This window comes from Alosa pseudoharengus, unplaced genomic scaffold (assembly GCF_046254945.1).
Source record: "Alosa pseudoharengus isolate Yale_2024_CS ecotype anadromous, Long Island Sound unplaced genomic scaffold, YU_APseudo_1.1 YU_APseudo_1.1_scf_12, whole genome shotgun sequence".
NCBI classification, from domain to species: Eukaryota; Metazoa; Chordata; class Actinopteri; order Clupeiformes; family Clupeidae; genus Alosa; species Alosa pseudoharengus.
The window spans coordinates 22,693,025-22,713,043 of record NW_027468587.1 but is presented as its reverse complement, the minus strand read 5'-3'; the positions used below and the strand labels follow the sequence as shown (position 1 = coordinate 22,713,043).

The window sequence follows — 20,019 nt, the reverse complement described above, 5'->3', positions numbered from 1 at the left end:
GGAAAATGTGATGGAAACCCAGCTCTGCCACTGAGCACCTGCACTCACTAGTCTCTGGATGGTGTCGAGTGGCATGTCCTGGATGGGCTCCCGCAAGTGGCACAGTGCCTGGATGGAGGTGCCAAAGCAGCTGGGCAGGTAGTTCCCCATCACCGAGATGAAGTAGTCCTTGCCCCGTTCCAGGTGCAGCACCAGAATGTCCTCAATCTGCTGCCGGCCCGAGTTCAGCTCCGGCGCCGTGAAGCGGTTCACAAACACCTCCAGGTCGATGTCCACGCTGGCCCCTGAGAGAGCGACACAGAGAACAGAGGCCAAATAACGAGACTTGAATGGATGATATGTTAATAAGTCAGAAGTTTTTGAAACTGTTACATATATAATGATTCAAATCTTAAAACAGCCTGGCCCACATCTGAAATCAGGCATAGGGCTTGAGAACAATCAGCTCTGTACTGAACTTATTAACTTTTTTGTATTATTAGTAGTCATTTTTTGATTTGGTTTCATATATTTGCATATATATTAATTTCTCCATTGCGCTGTTCTTAGTTTTCTTCCGCCCTTGGTGGTACAACTTCTTTTGTTCTGCAATGAGCTTTATAAATAAAATGGACTTAAGTCCTACTTAATTATATAACATGTAATATACCATGTCTGAGACCGAGAGCAACACAAATTTTGTAGGGCTGGACTATCCAAAACAATAATACTAATGCTATGCTGATGTCAAGTATTCATGCTTGGGGTCTACCCTCAACACAATCTAATGGCTTCACTATCCTTAATTTAGGTGCTGTGACTAATTCATTCCCAAGCAACATCAGCAGTCTCATTTCTTTGGATTATTTATGAAAACTAGAGAAGCGCAGGTTTCTAATTGCTTGTCTACTTAAGGAATTGAGATAAATGCTGCAATACATGGCAGAACAGAAATGCTCTCAAGCCAAACACCTCGATTTCATTCATGATGAAACTGAGTATCTCTCAAGATGCAAGAGCATATTCTTACATAATCTGCATCATGTCACAATAAATCTTACAGCTCAGAGCCACTGCAATAAATAATGAACATCAAAGACTGGTATACCCTTGCACGTGACAATATAAGCAGTGGGTATAACCTAGGGGTGTAACGGTACACAGAAGTCACGGTTCGGTTCATACCTCGGTTCGGACATCACGGTTCGGTACGAGTTCGGTACAATGGAGGGAAAAGCAAAACAAAAATGCAGAAAGCATTTTTTTTTGTACATGTCTCAGGCTGTACCACCTAGTGTCATACAGTCTCTTCCCTGAGCTATCTCAACAGCCTGAAGTGTGTAAGATGTAGGCTAAACAGTACAATAAGTGCCCAGACTCAATCTGTAACTTGTAAACAAAATAAGACAATCAGCTATAAAACTGAAAATAGGCCTACAGCATCTCTTATTTCTGAAAGTGCAAATTACATAGAAAATGATTTTTAAAAATCCACTTAAGCAAGACCTTCAACATCTGTGTTTAGTTGTATATGGAAGGGTCTACAATTTGCCTCAATATTTTTCATTGTGTGTAAAGTAATAATCTAGCCTACTAACTGTGAAAATATCACACTATTTTGCCTTTTTTTAAAAAACGAAATTGCTCCTTTCATTTCATAAACAGACTACAACTAGAAGTCACGTGACTTTGCCCTTTGACGTTAACTCACTGTAGCATGGTTTGTTTATTAGCCTGGTTAGCGTTGTCACTTTATTTTACTGTCTATGCACTTAACACTACCAGCTCCTCATGTGAGAAGTTACAAGTTACCCCAACATAAAGGTAATTACCACCCGATTTACATAGCTTTCTGTCATTACGAAATCATTTAATTTAAGCCATAGGTTTTGGCCCTATTTGTATGTGTATCCAAAGGCTGCTGAAGCGCACGGGAAGTTTCTTTCCCCTCGTTTCAGTGATTGGTAGCCTACATCATCTGGGTGATGGCTTCGAATATGTGTAGCATTTTTTCCACTCACATACCCAATGCTGAACAACGCCGACACACAATTTCATCTTATCCACCACTCTTTCGCCTGTACTAACGTTACTGTAACTGAAGTTCTCAAACTTGCGATCTTAAAGAGACCAGCGGATCGATCCTCTAACTCTTGTAGGTCTAACCTTAGTGCTGCTAATGACTGACGGACTCGACCGACGACCTGACAAAAAAAAACATAGGCGCCAATCAGAGCTTCAGAGCTAAGGCGAGGCTACAGATTAGCGTTAGGTGTCGCTAAAGAGCTCCCGTTAACTCTCGCTACTTAACAGTAATTGCGCATGACATTAATTAATCCGCACACGAGTTTTATGTATTTTTATACCGTGTATTCTCCGTGTAAATTCATGCACCGAACCGTGACGCCCGTACCGTTTCGGTTCAATACGAATACATGAACCGTTACACCCCTAGTATAACCGCACTAATGTGATGAATGCTACCAGCAGGCACTTCAGCGTCTTCTTACCCTGTGCCAGGAATCCCTTGTGTGGGTTGGCTGTGAGCCAGGGCTTGCAGTAGGCTGGCTCATCAAGCTTCTGAATGAATTCAAACTGGCATGGCACCTGTCCGTCATTGTGAATGGTCAGCGTCTCAGAGCGGTGCTGCGCGAACTTCACATCTTTGAATTGGAACTGCAAGAGAGAGGTAAGGAAGGAGGATTAAGGCTTCAGCGAGGGAAGCATGCTTTACACGGACCTGATAAACACTGCTGTTGAAAAAGTGTTTAGGATTAAGATTAAACACAGACAAAAGCAGGCACAGAAAATATATCAAAACACATCTATTGCTAAGATATAGTTTAATGTCTTCTAGCATTGGATACGTAACAATATTGTAGGTGTTTGTCTATGTTGGTAAATGTGCGTGTGTGTGTGTGGACCGGTTCCCCACCTCTCTTTGAGACAAGGACACAGAGGGAATACACTCATTTTCCATCTTGTCCAGCATCCTCACAATGTCCTCAAATGTCCGTTTATAAGATTCTTCATTCACCACCTTGATCTGAACAATGACAATACACACAACAAACAGATGTTTACACTTCTGGTCAGTGCAGCACACCTTTAGAATGCATGGCTAGAGTGGCAAATGGAGCTCATGCTTTAACCAGCAATCTTCTTAATCAAATGCAATGAAATAGGTCATCTTAAACGACCAGGTGCTATGCCCAGACCACATTTTTTTGTTTAAGATATGTTTATGTGCAATTTATCTGGTGTAATTCAGTGTTGTACTGCAGAACTAGATTAAAAGAGCGCTGGGCCTGTGTTCTCACCCCTATCTCCAGCAGCGAGCTGACCGGCTTGTGGTCGCTGGTCTTCAGGGACATGTGGCTCTTGTAGTGCAGCTGGCGGATGTTCTTCCCCCTCCACAGGATCCGGTCACACCAGGCCGGCACCCTGCACTTCTCGCTGAGGAGGACAGCAGAAACAACACACAGAAACATGAAGGGAAACAAGCTTTTTTAAAACAAATAAATAAACACAAACAGGGATCAGTCTGGGATCAGAGACCTTTAAAGAAGGACCAGAATAGAATAGTAAACTACGTCCTAAAAACTACAATTGCAGCACAATGTAAGGCAATGCTGAAACTACAGACTTTAAACGTGTGTGTGTGTGTGTTTGCACATTCATGTTCATTTATAACTCAGCAATACTCTCCACTACTCTACTTTAGGTGGGTGGGGTACAATACAAATGCTGGTGGCGTTGTTTTTACTGTAGTTGTAACTGTAAGTTTACCTTGTGTCCCACTGACTGGAGCCAGTGTCGTATTTGTATGTGGGCTGGAAATCAATGCCCCCCTCGGTGAAACCCACAAACACTGCCTCTTCATCAATCTGCTTCTTCAGCTGGACACACACACACACACACACACACACACACACACACACACACACACACACACACACACACACACACACACACACACACACACACACACACACACACACACGCTCCCATTAACATCCACAACTCATGTGCATGGTCGACAAGCACATCTAGTTTCACCATTCATTTTCTGAAGACTGCATACTTGGTTTTCTTCCTTTAAGTCAGGGATTCCCAAACTGTGGTACGCGAGCTGCCACTAGGGGGTACGTGAGATGAAAAGGGCAATGGCGGAAAGGAGTTAAAATTTATTAATTAATTAATACTCTAATTAATTCATAAATAATACATAATTTTGAATCGGGTTATAATGATATGGAAACGTGAAATTAAAGGAAATCATTTGTCAACTCTATAATAGGGTATGTTTTCATTAAAAAATAAGCTACACACAATAGGCAACACGTGATTTTCTGTGGGCAGCCAGAATATTTGGCGCGTTAGTTTCGTTGAAGTATAGGCTTGGTAGAAGGCTGCGTAAACATGGAAAACTGGCTAAAAACAGGGACACTGTCCAAAAGGCCTAATTAAAGCGATCGAAGAGGAGAAGCGAGAGAAACAGAGCAGGACACAGGTAACGATGGAATGGGATGGGGGGCAGAATGATGAAGGTGGAGATGGAGCGCAGGGGGATAAAAGAAAGGACGAGACAGAAAAGACTGCGCGAAGAAAACGAAAGTATGATGATATAGGCCTAGGCTTCACGCGCCCAAAACCACAGTGCGTGGTCTGCAGTGAGATGCTACCTAACCATAATGTGGTTCTCCACACTGTTTTTTTTAATGTGAGAGCTCATAGACCAGTTGCACATTTTGATTATGTTATCATGTAGGGCGGCTAATTAAACAACGATGCCTGGAATGCGCCAATAGAATGAGTTACTTTTTTATGTATTGGATGGTGGGGGTACGCGAGCCGAGTCAGGATGTAGAAGGTGGTCCGCGGGGAAAAAAAGTTTTGGAACCGCTGCTTTAAGTATATGAAAATATAAATGCCTATGGTTCAGTGCTGTGTGTTCTACATGATGTCGAGGGTTCATCATGTGTTTTTATTTTTATTCAAATTGTCCTGAACCTGGGCTATGCATATTGCATCTTTTTCAACGGTACGCTTTCCAACACATTAGCATTAAGTCTATTTTTAATTTAAAATATATGTCGGATTGAGTTATAACCATTATCAGTAGTTCTAATGACTAGACAGTAAGTAGTTCAACCACAATAGGTTTAGGAGTGGGAGGATGTGTTAGGAAAGGGCTTACCTGGTCATATGCTTGCAGAGCTTCAAAGTCCTTTTTAGATATCAAATCCTTCACCTGGTCCACATCAAGGTTGCTTAGCCTGTAGTTCAGATCTCCCAGCCAAAGGACAATACTAATGTAGTGAAAAAGAAAGACACATTGTTGTACATGTTCTGTCTGCAGTTAGAAGAGCTTTTCTTTTCTGCAAAGGAAAATGGAAAATGTTTTTTTTGTGGAAAAATGGCAAGAGCACATAGCAACAAGTTAGACCACCGTGTAACCACTTCAAACCAGAGAGAGGATAAGAAAGACTAAAGTTGTTCAAGGAATTTTGGCATTTCATGAAAGTAGTGGCTGAAGTCATACAACAGCAACTTTAATGGTACAGCAAGTCAAGGATATTAGGTAGCAGGTAGCAGACAAATGGGTCCTCCTTGCACTTGCTCCCTGGATAAAAGGCTCTGCAGACCTAATTTTGGTGGGGGGCATAAGAGCAAAGGTGAGGCCCTTACTTGTGCTTCATGATGGTCAGTGGGGGCAGGTCAGGGTCTTGCTGGCGGAACTGCATCCTTGAGCAGATCTCCCTGTAGTCCTGGTTGCGGCGCTCGTACTCCTCTATGTGGGCAGCCAGATGCGAGTTCACCACGCAGACGTCCGAGTTGTGGAAGCGGAAACGAATGCCCACGCCACCTTTGTTGCCCTGGCAACAACAGACTGATGTTAGCGAAATTATGTTATATTCCACTGAAAAGGAAATAAGGTCCTACAGAAAACTAAATCTGCAGTCATTTCGAAAGCTACACAATTTAAAACTCTTGACTAAAAAAAAAGTCAACTTCTGAATTATACTGTGGACCTGTTGAATACAATTTATCAAGTTTAATTTGATGACATAGTCCAGCTCCTCTCTACGATGTGTCTTTCCCTGCATGTTCTTCTGCTCACTCACCATCCTTCCCATGATGCCCGTGCCCACAGTCTCGATCTCCACCTCGGAGATGTGCTCAGCATGCTCCTTCTTCACAAAGCACAGCAGCATGATACCCACCAGCCGCACATGCTTCACCTGGGAACAGGTCAAAGGTGAAAGGTTAAGGGGTCAAGTGGAAGGGCAGCAACAATTGTCAGCACAGGACAAAACAGAAACATAACAAATATAGAAAATATGGACATGCCTAATAACAAATTGAGGTAGCTATACATTTTTTGATGACACAGTGACAATCTCAAATGCTGAAAAATGAATTGCCACCCTATAAGATTAACGAGTCTGCCAGACACATAGAACATAATCAAGCTCTCAGCTGCCATTTTAGGGCCAGCCAGGTGTGCACAACAGGCACTGAGGGATGGCATCACACTCAAATCAAATCAGTGCACTTAAAATTAAAAGAAACTCCAAAACCATTCTTTATGCAGCTGACCCATGGAAATGATACAGTGCAACTACTGAGAATAATACTCCAAAACCATTCTTTATGCAGCTGAACCAATGAAGTGATAAAGTGCTATTGACAAAGGCGTCTGCAAAATCCCATAACCATAACTGAAAATAGTAATACTCCAAAACCATTCTTTATGCAGCTGAACTGATGAAGTCATACAGTACAACTACTAAAGAGACAACATCAACCAACTGGATTTTTAAGCATATGGACCAAAGCAGAGCCTTGCCTTATCTGAGATCTGCTCAGTTATCTCCCTATTACAGGTCCTCTACATGACCTTGTGACCTCTGGGCAGCTCCTCCCAACCCCAACACGCTAAACATCCCTGAGTGTGGTGTGGAGGTGATTGGGTCTTTTGCTCTTACAAAGGCGTACTTGGCACCTGGATGAAGTCCATCAAACACAGCCTTCATCCATTCAGACTCCTTCGGTGTGTCGTTGAAGATAAACGCCTCTTTGCTGAGGTCAAGTTCCTGGAAACTGAGCAAGCACAAAACAACACTACTGTTGAATCATACCCTCCTCAACTTAGATTAGACATTTTTTTTTATCAAAGACTGAGATTGCTCATCTAAATCAAGCAAAATGTGTAAAATAATGATACTGTCAATGTAATAATAATTAAAATATTGCTATATTTTGATCTAGAATCTAATCTCTACATTAAAAACGTGTACAGATACAAAGCTATTGCTGATGAAAAAAAAAGTGAAACAAGCATTGTTTTCATAGCAAGATGCCCCTCCCTTACCCAACACAGTAGAAATCTGGGGGGTCTTCAGTTGAAGCCAGCCATGGTCGCAAACTCTCTTTAGGGGTCTGGCCATTCACATTATAAGTTCCCAAAAAGAAGCTGAGGGCCAAGTAGAAGATCATTTGATACACCATTATGTATTTCAGGGGTTTTCAACCAGTGGTCTGTGAGGATATTGCTGGTGGTCCCTGACCATGGATTCAGTAATGTAGTTGCAATTTGGGAATCAGTATTTTTATTCAGTGGGGTCCTGGGGTTACGTAATTAGTCAGAATGGTGGTCCCTGGGTCACAATCAGTTGAAAACCCCTGGTGTATATGGCAATATGTTCAATATGCATTTCTTCATCTTCACCAGAAGGGGGAGGTGGAGGACATAAAATAGCCATGAACGGCTCTACAAAACAGATTTGCTCTACAAAAAGCATGCAATTGCTGAGCAATAATAATGCATGACAACATTGTGCAGGAGACTTAACAGAGAGAAAGGTAGGTCAACTGCAACCTATTGCAGAAGAGTAATCAATCTCAATCACACTTGCATGCTGCAGACATGTAAGCTCACTGTTGACAGTGACACCAGTTTAACTGACCTACTAATGACATTGTTGTAATCTCACCACAGCCATATCCGTTCTCACTGATGTTCTACTTACAGCACATTTGCAAGTGGTTAGGCTACAACACCCCGTGTAACTATGGCAGTTACTTAAAGGAAACTTCTAATCTTGTAAGTTCATTATTAGTTGAGCTTTGTGGAAGTTATAGATTCAAACATAAATAGTCACAAGTATTTATCCAAAATCAAATCAATTGAATAATTAATAATTTATCCTAAAAACATCATGCATTTATCCAAATGATTACCTGAAGTTCTCCAGGTAGGTGTAGACGTCCTCATTCTTGAGCAGTTCACAGCGGATGAGGTTGTCCCGCAGGCCGAACTGAGGCATGGCCAGCATCTGGTCTTTGTTGGATGGCTGCGTGTGCATGGACGGCCGTGACTGGTCATTCCCCTCCTCGTACAACCCCCGGGCTTCCCTGCGATCAACAGGTGAAAAATAGAAAGAAAGAAATCATGATGGAATGATTATAAGTTTGTATTATACGCAGTTTGCAGACGTGAGCCATTTAAGAGTTTTGTTAGTACTGTACACACACGATCACACACTCACGTGTCTGTACTTGCTACCCCCTGAGCTATTTTGAGACTACTCTCTAACACTTGTCATGTCAGAGTGTACTGAATCACACTTATGGTGCACGCAACAGAGCAAGGCAGCCTCATGTCTTGGGCATCAGAGCACAGGCATTACTACAGGCCACGGAGTGGGGACATGCGATATAGCACAGCAGTCTTCCCCCTCCTAATCGGACATCCCTCGTGTCTCTCTGGGGTGGACGAGAGCATGGAGATCCCTCACCACCTATTTAACTCTCAAATACAACTGGGTACGCACACATTTCCCTTTCCACTGAGCAAGCGGGAGTGGTCAGTCACACTAAAAGGCGCTGACTCAACGTTAAAGACGGACTCCAGCAATTTATTACACCCGTAAATCTCTTCTGCTCCTCTACAGCAGTGCTTCTCAAAATGTGGTCCACAAGCTATCCCAAGTGGTCCACGAGCAGAGGTGGTATAATATAACATAGATGAGATGTTTGCAATATTGAACCAACTTGTATGTAAATCCAAACAGTTCTGCAACACTCCCTATGTAAGCTATGCCACTTTAAATTCTATGAATCTTCTGACATAATAAGCAAGGTGCAAAGACAATAAGCGAGGTGGTTCAGTGAGTAGGCCTAATGTGTAATATACTGTTGAAGTGGGTCTACTGTTTTGTTTTGTTTTTTAAGTTAGGTGGCCCGTGATTCTTTTTTTATTGGTTAAGCGGTCCTTGGTTTGAAAACGTTTGAAAACCACTGCTCTACAGGAAAGCAATCAGATGTTGCTGATGTGGCTTAAAAGTACGTTCAACCTCATTTTGGGAGTTGGGCTCTATATGGCCCCGCCCCCTCACCACACACTGTTCACATACTACTACTGGCTATGCAGACGACACCTTAGCTAGCTTGTTTGCCTCTTTATGAAGAACTGTCCCAACCCCATGTATTCAGGGTTGTTTCTGTACCCTTATGACAAACTAATGGACTGATACTTGAATTACCGCAACTGTGCTGTGACTGGACAACACATAGATAAGGAAGAAAACAGAAATCATCAACCATAAGTATAATCCCGTGAGGGAAATTTGGTCTCCTCATTTATCCCAATCCGTGAATTAGTGAAACACACTCAGCACACAGTGAACACAATGAGGTGAAGCACACACTAATCCCGGCACAGTGAGCTGCCTGCAACAATAGCAGCGCTCGGGAGCAGTGAGGGGTTAGGTGCCTTGCTCAAGGGCACTTCAGCCGTGCCAACTGGTCGGGGTTCAAACCGGCAACCCTCCGGTTACAAGTCCGAAGCGCTAACCAGTAGGCCACGGCTGCCCCAACCATGACATTGACTGCTTATTTCGCTCATCATATGCCATATAAAATTTAGCAGATACCATAAGGACATTAAAGGTTGTATCAGCGATTTCAGGCCCAAAAAAGGTCCAACCATAAATTATCACATTTATCTAATCTTTCCTAACGATCCGCTAGCTGTCTGCCCCATAAGTAGGCCGTCAAAACACCGCGTCTCTGCAGACAGCCTAGGCTCTGTACACAAAAACAATTGCTACCAACAAGGGTTGGCAACCCACTCAAAGGCAAAATAAAGTGTTTCAACCAATAACCGACGAGATGCGCGTTTAGGAGAGTTTTAATTGCACGGGAGGGAGGGGGAGGGAGTAGCGAGCTAGCTCTCTGTTTTGTTTGAACATCAACAGAAGTGACGTATCCCCGCTATCGCTGATACAACCTTAAGACAAGGTTAAAAACTTGATTTTCACCAAAGGTAGTCTTTAGACTTTTGAGGGCAACCAAGAACAGCAATCAAAGATGACCACTGATGGCACTGGAAAGCCTACATAGCAGTTATAAACTGTTTGTATCCATTCTGCAGTTACTGGACAGTAACACTGCACACTTTCCATCAACTCAAGACAGGAGTGACATAGTGGAACACTAGCTAACATCAAGATGACATATTGGAACACTAACATTAAGAGATACACCAGAGCTTTTTCTGTGTCCTCCCTACACTGTGGATTTGTGCTGCTGCCAATGTGATGGGGTAAGAGACACACATCTCTCTGCACATACTCACTTGAAGGGCCTGAAATAATGGCATTCATGAGTGTAGAGCTGCACCTAACGATTATTTTCCTAATCATTTAATCTGTCCATTATTTTCTCGATCAAATCGAGGTTTAACCATTCAAAATGTTTTTATTACCATTTGAAATAATTGTAATTACTGTCTAGAAGATTAATCAGAGGTGTGTAGGTTCAGTATAGCTCCACTTGCGGTGGGAATAATGCCATGGTTTGTGTGCATTAGCCACAAGTCATTAAGACAACACTGTGTAGCTGTTCCTGTAAAACAGTGGTCAAATTCTCACATGGGACTTCCATGTCAAGGCATATCCAATCTCTTTGATGGTGTAGTCATCTATACTGGTGAATACACAGAGCTAGCCTGGGAATACCACTAGAAGGGCTAACACCGAGCAAGACACTGTGGAGAAATTCACTGCAACCTCTTGTCAATTGGCTGGAATACTGGTCGGTTTCATGCAGGAGCATTCTGAAGTCTAGGTCCAGTTTTATCAGCTTTATTACTGATGACTATTGTCATCAGGTCTCTCCATCCGTCCATCCACGTCTCATTTATTGTTTCATCGTTAGTGGAATGTTCATACCAGAGCCGGGACAACCCTCTCCATCTTCAAAAACCTAAGAAGACCCAACTCTTCACAGAGTACCTCTCCTAGCACTACTAACAACTGGACATGCTTAATCTAACACTTACCACTAGCGATGTAACGATGCACCGTGAATCGGCTAAAAATCATCACAAATGTGTGAAGATTACAACCAGTTGAGATAAAAAATGAATTGCAAGGCAATTTTTGAACAGAATAGGGCGTAATCTGCTTTTGATCATACTTGTTAGACAGTACGACGATTGGTAATCATAGTAAAATTGGAATCAGATTGGTTAAAAGGTTGGTTACATCCCTACTTACCACTGGACTATCCCTCTTCTCCTTCCCTTGACTCAACGGTCATTCGATTCTATGGAAGGAGTACTTATTGCTACACAAACATGTCCTAGTGGCACTGTACCTTGATTGTTCCCTTTTTGTAAGTCACTTTGGATAAAGGTGTCAACTAAATGATTAAATGTAAATCTAAAATTCACTTTGGACAAAAGCATCTGCTAAATACGATAACCATAACCCTAACCATAAATGTCTGCTCATATAACACAGAATTTGCATCAAGCTTCCATACATGGTAGGGTCACCATAGCTCAGGCCTCCTAAATGATTAAGCAGATCAACCGCATTTTCTACTGACCAATCATAAGTAAGGATCAACAGTGGTCTGACTGTTGTTTAAAGCAGTAAGCCAAACCTGTCCATCATTATGGACATCATGAACAGGTCAACTACTAGTTGTTAAATAATTTCTTGGTGATGTGAACTCACACACAAAGCTACATGGAGTGCCAGTTCATATATTTCAGATGGAAAACAGCTTTGATATACTTGTCTATACGTTGAAGTGGAGCTCAAGTACCTTCCAGGGCTGCCTGGTGCACCACTGCTGCTGCTGCTTCTGTCGTCCTCTGCAGTCACTCCTCTTCTCTCGGCAGCCTGGGACCTCTCTAGTGAGACACAAGAGGCATAGATAGAGAGATGTTAAGATGGAGAAGAGAACTTTATCTTCATGTAATACAGTGAGTGCATGCGTGAGTGAGTAAGGAAGAGAGAGAGAGAGAGAGAGGACACAAGAGAGACAAGTAGGTGTAGTGTTGCATGACTAAATCAGTCACATTGAAGTGCTGATATTTTTTGGTGTGCAGCAATCAATCTGACAGAGCATTGAGCCCAATTTGTCAATAATTGCGTCCGTGCCAGGGACTACTGTAAGGCCAGGGGCTGGACAACCTCACTGGCCGCCAACCGCTAATGACGTGAATCCTGTGATGTGACCGTCTGACAGAGCAAATTGCACCCTTTGTAGGGTCATGAGGGGGTGGAAAAAGAGAACCTTTCTGTTTCCTACCGTCTCTCTAAATGAGAACCAGAGGGGAAAAGGCTAAAACTTTCACCCGAGACATTCTGTTCCACCACCAGGCCCAAAAATAACTCGTCTGACTGCTGTAGTAACTCACTATATTTAGGGATCATTGCAGTTTGCTTAACATCCAGCGCCTAATCTTTCACTTTCAGGATTAACAAAAGATAAGAAATCACAGTTAATGCTAAAGTACAGTTAACATTAACATAATCTATGAATGTGGGTAGGTGCAATGCTCGCCCTGTGGGCTAATAACACTGGAGTGAGAATGGAATGTGGGTGGGTGTGGGTACTAACACAAACAAACAGCTCCCTCAGATCCACCGTTCCACAGAAGAGTGAGAAAATCTCACAAGGTTCCCAGACTAACCAGTGGCAAAAGCCCATCTGATTGCAGGAGCACAGACGGAAATGTTGCACTATCTTTACCCATCTGTTCATAACTGCACTCCTTGATAAACTGACACATAAACATCCCCCTTTCGATGAAGACTGACGATTGCTGTGGTTTCCATTACATAAGCAAGAAAATGCTTTATAGTCTCCCTTAACATTTTGGTTTCCTGATGCTGCCTGAGAGCCTAGTGCAACTTCACTAGAAAAGGCAGCAGAGGTATCCAGCAAAGATGACTTTTGAGAAGAGCGACCAAGAAAGAAAGAACATCACACTGAACTGTGTATGCAACCATGCGTAACAACAGTTGAGACATTAATGACAACATAACTGTGAGTGTTAATGTTGGGTAAACAGGCAAGACTGGCACAGTGTTGCATGCTCAACCCCTGACCACACTATATAAAGAAACATAATAAAACAGCTAGAGCTACAACAGATACAGCTCCACCGCTGTATACTGCGTTCCCATTTAGGGATACATTAGCCCAGTGGTTCTCAAAGTGTGGGGCGGGCCCCACTAGTGGGGAATAGAGACATGACAGGTGGGGCACGAGGAACAGGAGGGAATTTGTTTAGTTAGTTAGTTAGTTTTGTGCCTATCTTTAATAATTCAAATTAGAATAACATCTTGATCCAGCGGATCGAGATGGGAAATGTAACGTGGAATCAAAATGCGAAATCAGGTGGGGCTTGAAAATTCCCCACCTCCAAAGGTGAGGAATAACAGAAAATGTTTGAGAACCACTACATTAGCCCATAGGTGGGGATGTGTTGTAGGTTCCTTGACCAGGCCGAAGGGACGGACAAGGAAGTGGGAGACAGGAAATGGGAAATTTCACAAAAGCAAGTGAAAGGCCAAACGGAATTAAGGGAAACCCCAGGAACAGAAGCACAGTCCTCCAGCATAACAGAGAGAATCCAGATGTTAACACGCCTGTGTTTCCACTGACGAGACACTTGGTCACAGGCATCTTGAACAAAAAGATGCGTCTGAACACAAGATGCTCTGTAAAGGGCACAACCTCATTCATAGAATAGAGCCTTTCCACAGCACTCAAGGCTTAAGGTACTACAGGGTATAAGTAAAGTGAGTTTTACAATCTTATGGCATGCCTAAGAGTTGGCTAGTTGGTTGTCTGAGTTTAGCAAGAGTAAGAAGAAATCAATGGAGTGAGTGCTTACATAGTTAGACCTGAAAGTTTATGCTTTAGTTAAGCCTAAATATGATTGGAAATATGACGTATGGTGCAAAAAAAAATGCATTTGGGTCATTCCAAGTGAAAACAGCCAAAATCGGGGTATCATGTACATGGTACCTCTCAGATTTGGCTGAAAAGCGGTGAAAATATGCCTTATGTTACCAAACTGAGGAATCTGAAGTTTCAGGTCAATATCTCAAACGGTTTGCCCGTGCCGTCCATTTGAAATTCGGGTGCCACGGCCCTAATTGACACATTGGAATTTCACATTTCATCCTTTGCCATTTTTGGAAGCCCATAACGTCTGTTCTAATAGTGGTAGAAGGCTGGAAACTGGTGTGGTAGTTCATTGTAGCCTGTACTACACAATTCTGGAGGCAGAATCAACATTCCTTACTGTTTAGGTGAGAGGTGGGTCACCAAAGTCCTAAAAAATGTTGACGGCATGTGTGATTTTTCACTTTTTGGGTGGCCGTAGCACCACGATTAATGATCATATTTATTCTAAACAGAATTATTTGTTATGTTTGGGAACTTTGCTCTTTCCAAAATTAATTTGAGGGTTATGGTACCACTGGTGGGGGTTTTATGGGGGTCCAAAAACCCTCTCCGGCAAATGTGACTTTTTTGGAACCCCATATTTGGACCCCCAAATGACCATGTGGGCACTTGATGATCCTAATGGGATTTATACCAGATAAAGATACACATTCGTTCTTTCTTTTAATGAAATAAAATGTTGACTATGAAGCTCCATAATATGAATTTTATTCTTCATAATGCACCATTTTGGACATTGTTTCCAGAAGTCTGGAATGTAGATCAGGGAGAATTTAGTGATGATAAAGCATGAAAATAGTGGAAATAACTTAGTATTATGCTCAGTGACAGCAAACAATTAAATACTGAGACTGTCACAGATTAACCTTATCCCCCATGAAAGAGACCCGCCATCAAACTTTCAAACTAAATAACAAGAATGTTACATAGTATAAGAACACTACAAATAAAAGTGACTTTTTCCTTGCCCCTGTCACTCCAAATAAAATTAAATTGAAAATGAAATGGAATAGTGTCTTTAAGTATTATCCAAGAAATTGTGGAAGCAGTGGCATCATTTTTGGTCAAGTTCGTATTGGCGAGCACTGCGTCCATAGATGTCTGGCACACTGACACAACAAATGATATGTTGGAATGGCACCCAACAGGGGATCTGTCTTTGGTCCGATGGCCATGTGAGGATGTTGTTGACGCACTTCATGAATTTCACAAAAATGTCACCATGTTCATCTGAACGTTCAACAATGTTTCCAATGAACCAATCATATTGTATTTTCCTGGCTGGAAAATTGAGTTTTGTGGCTGATCTGACATTCTTTTTTGTTAGTGCAGAAGATATTAAAAAACATGAGGAAATATAGGAATTGGAGAGACGTTATGCCTCGGCCAAAACGATCAGTGGAACACGATCACATCATTGCTTTAAACCAATTTCCAAAAATAAGATACGGGTGAAATTAATATCACAGGATACAATATTCACAGATGTCGATGCAGGACAACAATCGGATTCAGAACACTTGGATACAGAACACCCGGCAGAACACTCAGTCAGATCAGCCACAAAACTCAATTTTCCAGCTAGGAAAATACATTGCCTGTATCTATGATAACTGGTTCATTGGAAACATTGTTGAACGTTCAGATGAACATGGCGATGTTTTTGTGAAATTCATGAAGTGTGTCAACAACATCCTCAAATGGCCATCGGACCAAAGACAGATCCCCTGTTGGGTGTCATTCCAACATATCATTTGTTGTGTCAGTGTGCCAGACATCTATGGACGCAGTGCTCGCCAATACAAACTTGACCAAAATTACCATGACAAAATGATGCCACTGCTTCCACAATTTCTTGGATAATACTATAGAGACTATTTCATTTTCAATTTAATTTTATTTGGAGAGTGACGGGGGCAAGGGAAAACTCTTTTATTTGTAGTGGTCTTACACTATGTAACATTCTTGTTATTTAGTTTGAAAGTTTGATGGAGGGTCTCTTTCATGGGGGATAAGGGGTTAATCTGTGACAGCATCTCAGTATTTAATTGTTTGCCATCACTGACCATAATACTAAGTTATTTCCACTATTTTCATGCTTTATCATCACTAAATTCTCCCTGATTTACATTCCAGACTTCTGGAAACAATGTCCAAAATGGTGCATTATGAAGAATAAAATTCATATTATGGAGCTTCATAGTCAAAAATGTTATTTCATTAAAAAGAAAGAACAAATATGTATCTTTATCTGGTATAAATCCCATTAGGATCATCAAGTGCCCACATGGTCATTTGGGGGTCCAAATATGGGGTTCCAAAAAAGTCACCTTTGCCGGAGAGGGTTTTTGGACCCCCATAAAACCCCCATCAGTGGTACCATAACCCTCAAATAAATTTTGGCAAGAGCAAAGTTCCCAAATATAACAAATAATCCTGTTTAGAATAAATATGATCATTAATCGTGGTGCTACGGCCACCCAAAAAGTGAAAAATCACATGCTGTCAACATTTTTTAGGACTTTGGTGACCCACCTCTCACCTAAACAGTAAGGAATGTTGATTCTGCCTCCAGAATTGTGTAGTACAGGCTACAATGAACTACCACACCAGTTTCCAGCCCTCTACCACCATTAGAACAGACATTATGGGCTTTCAAAAATGGCAAAGGATGAAATGTGAAATTCCAATGTGTCAATTAGGGCCGTGGCATCCGAATTTCAAATGGACGCCACGGGCAAACCGTTTAAGATATTGAAACTTCAGATTCCTCAGTTTGGTAACATAAGGCATATTTTCACCGCTTTTCAGCAAAATCTGAGAGGTGTCATGTACATTGGTGGCTGAGTTGACGTGGAATGACCCATTTATACTTGTGTTTTTACATTGCAACAATTTTTTAAATATTTTCACATTGTGAAGGAAATAAAAGTCTACATCTACGTTTCTTATGTCAAAGGCTGACCTCCTACAGATCTTCCCTCTGCTCTTTAACGTGTCTAGGATGTGTACTGTATAATGTTCCCGTGCCATCTAAGAGCATGTTAATTGCCTGACTGAGTCCTTAGCCTACTACCAATCACTGAGGACCTGTTCCTGGTTGTCATGTTGTGGCGCTATGTATCCTGCTGAAGGTAGTGAGCTGGAAAACGGGAAATGGAAATGTGTGTTATGCTTCATCAGCTCAGTTTCACATGAACACATGGTGGCAATAAATGAAATCACTCCAGGTGTAAATATTGGGTCACTGGACATATTCGAAGCCATTGTATTACAAGTCCAGTCCTCTTCGGGACCACATAAGTGCATAAAGACAGCTATTATTGAAAATGGATCTCTCTCAACCACATAGTCCTACCCCTATAATCAGCTACCTTGAGCAACCTTGAAAGTGGATTTGTCTGAACATAGAGCCAACATTTATATATGGAGCAGGGGGCAAATATCTGAAAGGCATTAAGAGCATTATAAACATGTGCAGCATAGCATTCCAAAAAACCATCATTAGCTGGTATGTTGGCCATTCTTTCTAACCTAAATAATCCTTTTCACTTAAAGAAAAATACAGTTAACACAATAAAGATGAACAAATCACTACTGTGATCCAACCAGACATAAATAAACTTTGGAACGCTTATCATTTTTTTGTTACTGAAGATTATGTTTAGCCAGGCCATGGGTGTCGATGGCAAAGTCCATAGGCCTCAAAGATAGGACAGATAAACGTAAACACGCTCTACCAACCAGGGAACTTCTATACATTGTGGGATACTTTAAATATACTTTCCTCCCTGAAGTAAAACACAATAAAAAAAAAGTTAACAAAAGTAGGCTAAGTAACCAGTCCTTGCCCGACAAGGGAATGCAGAGCATCAGTGTCTGTGTTACCCTATTAGGACATGCTTGCTTAGCTTGAAAATACTTAACGCTTAACGAGGCGCTAATCTCTAAACACAAACTCCAGGCAGTGTGAGACCTGATATCGTGAAATACAATAGCACTGCTACACCGAGAGACTACTTTCACTTTACTTTCTGGAAGTATGTTAGGCTAACCAATGTTAAGCGACTAACGTTAGTAGGCTAGAGACCAAAACATCACACTAATGTTTAACTGAGCCAACAGAATGGCAAAGCCCAATTCTGGTACAGTACGCAATCATCAAACCAGCACACAAATTACTTCTACACCCAGAAGAAAATGAGCAAAGTAACTAACGTTAATCCAGTTCATTCATGCACGAAACGAAACAAGCAATTTACTAGTTGACTAAAATTAGCAGTTTTTGAGCGGTTTGCCCGAAGGAACTCCTGACGGTAAGTTACAAGGCAGCTCTATCCAAAATTAGTAACGTTATGCGAAGTATCTTGGATACACTGGACGAATCGACTTTGAAGCAGATAAACCTTAATCCAATCAAATGTTGCATGAAGTTATTTCTTCAAAGAGTAACGTTAGCTTACGATGCTAACTCTTATGACAGCTAACAGAATCACGCTACCGTCGCATTTGTGTTGTCTTGAGAACTACACACTAGTTATCGTAACTGGTAAATATTAGAACTAGAAGCTAGAAATGCTAGGTATAACAAACTAACAACCTTATTTACCATTAACCTGCGTGTCTCACTAGCTAAATCTACCTAACGTTTATATAGCGCTACAAAACTCAGGGATACAATGTGACCATGTATGTACTTACGCTGTCAACTATTTGTAGTCGATGTTACAATCTAAACTGCCAGCCAGGCTAACGGTAGTTAACGTTAAGACACCCCTAAATCTAAAAAGTATCTATAGCTATCGTTAACTTAACGCATCCTACGATAAAGTGCAGCTATATGGCCGTTAGCGTTGCCAGATATCTCACTAACAGGTTGCACTAAGTTTTGAACTACCTAACCATTAGCACTAACTCTAAAAACATCCAAAGAACCATTATGGTGTCTTACCAGCTTTCTTGCTCATATGAGGCATTTCCTTGCACACAGACTACAATTCACGCATTCTGTCGTGATTGAAAAATTCCAGTGGTCTGCAGAACCTTTCTTGACAGGAGACTGTTACCAGAGGCGTTCCCTGTTGCTACAATGGTGAAGTGCGTAAGGCCAAAGCAATCAACCTACTCCGGATCTTGGCCTCAGAAAATTCTTAAGCAGTAGACTGGACATGAAAGTAGAACAGTATCATAAACATTTAAACTCGGCATATAATTGCTTTTCTGTTGTGACATTCATTTACACTTACTCACATCTGCATTCCTACATCTGTATTATATCTGGTTTAACTTAGGTAAGGCAGCCAATTTCAAAGGTACAAATACATAAAACACTGCCATTGACTTATAACAGACCTTTTGGAAAAATAGAAGGGCAAAACAATATATAAGACCGTTAATTTTGTCTCAATACAACACTAGTATGGGATTCAGGAGATGAGACCATTTCCTGAATCACCATGATCTAAGAAAGATAAAGAAACTGCAGTGCGAACAGGCTCCTGGAATGCAGACATACAGGTTAGCTGAGATGTAATGGGTAGACACAGAACATGTTAAGTGGGAAAATCTGTGGACAGGTGCAGAGAAAAGCCTGTGTCACTTCTCTCCTGCACACCCAAACAGATGCAAAGAGGAAGTGCACACAGCAAATGGTCTCTAATTCACAACCAGCCCAAAACCTCGGATATTTGCATTTAGCATTGGTAAGAGATGAGTCACATGCCTTTCACAGAACAAGGGTGCTGGATAATGTCACTC

The 20,019-nt window shown here is 41.6% G+C and overlaps 1 protein-coding gene across 3 annotated transcripts in view; it reads right to left on the bottom strand.

Moving 5' to 3' along the window:
- inpp5b (inositol polyphosphate-5-phosphatase B) overlaps window positions 1-20,019 on the bottom strand; it is a 31,404-nt gene that overhangs the window by 6,484 nt on the left and 4,901 nt on the right. For 2 of the 3 annotated variants that reach the window (XM_076280496.1, XM_076280497.1), the window contains 12 exons: window positions 12,103-12,190; window positions 8,227-8,400; window positions 7,358-7,459; window positions 6,972-7,086; window positions 6,108-6,224; window positions 5,671-5,858; window positions 5,180-5,291; window positions 3,769-3,878; window positions 3,300-3,435; window positions 2,915-3,025; window positions 2,490-2,655; window positions 49-284 (listed from right to left, as the gene is read on the bottom strand). In XM_076280496.1, the coding sequence (XP_076136611.1) occupies window positions 49-284; window positions 2,490-2,655; window positions 2,915-3,025; window positions 3,300-3,435; window positions 3,769-3,878; window positions 5,180-5,291; window positions 5,671-5,858; window positions 6,108-6,224; window positions 6,972-7,086; window positions 7,358-7,459; window positions 8,227-8,400; window positions 12,103-12,190 (1,655 nt within the window). Of the gene's footprint in view, window positions 1-48; window positions 285-2,489; window positions 2,656-2,914; window positions 3,026-3,299; window positions 3,436-3,768; window positions 3,879-5,179; window positions 5,292-5,670; window positions 5,859-6,107; window positions 6,225-6,971; window positions 7,087-7,357; window positions 7,460-8,226; window positions 8,401-12,102; window positions 12,191-19,213; window positions 19,705-20,019 lie in introns of those variants that run through there. The other variant, XM_076280498.1, reaches the window with a different exon arrangement.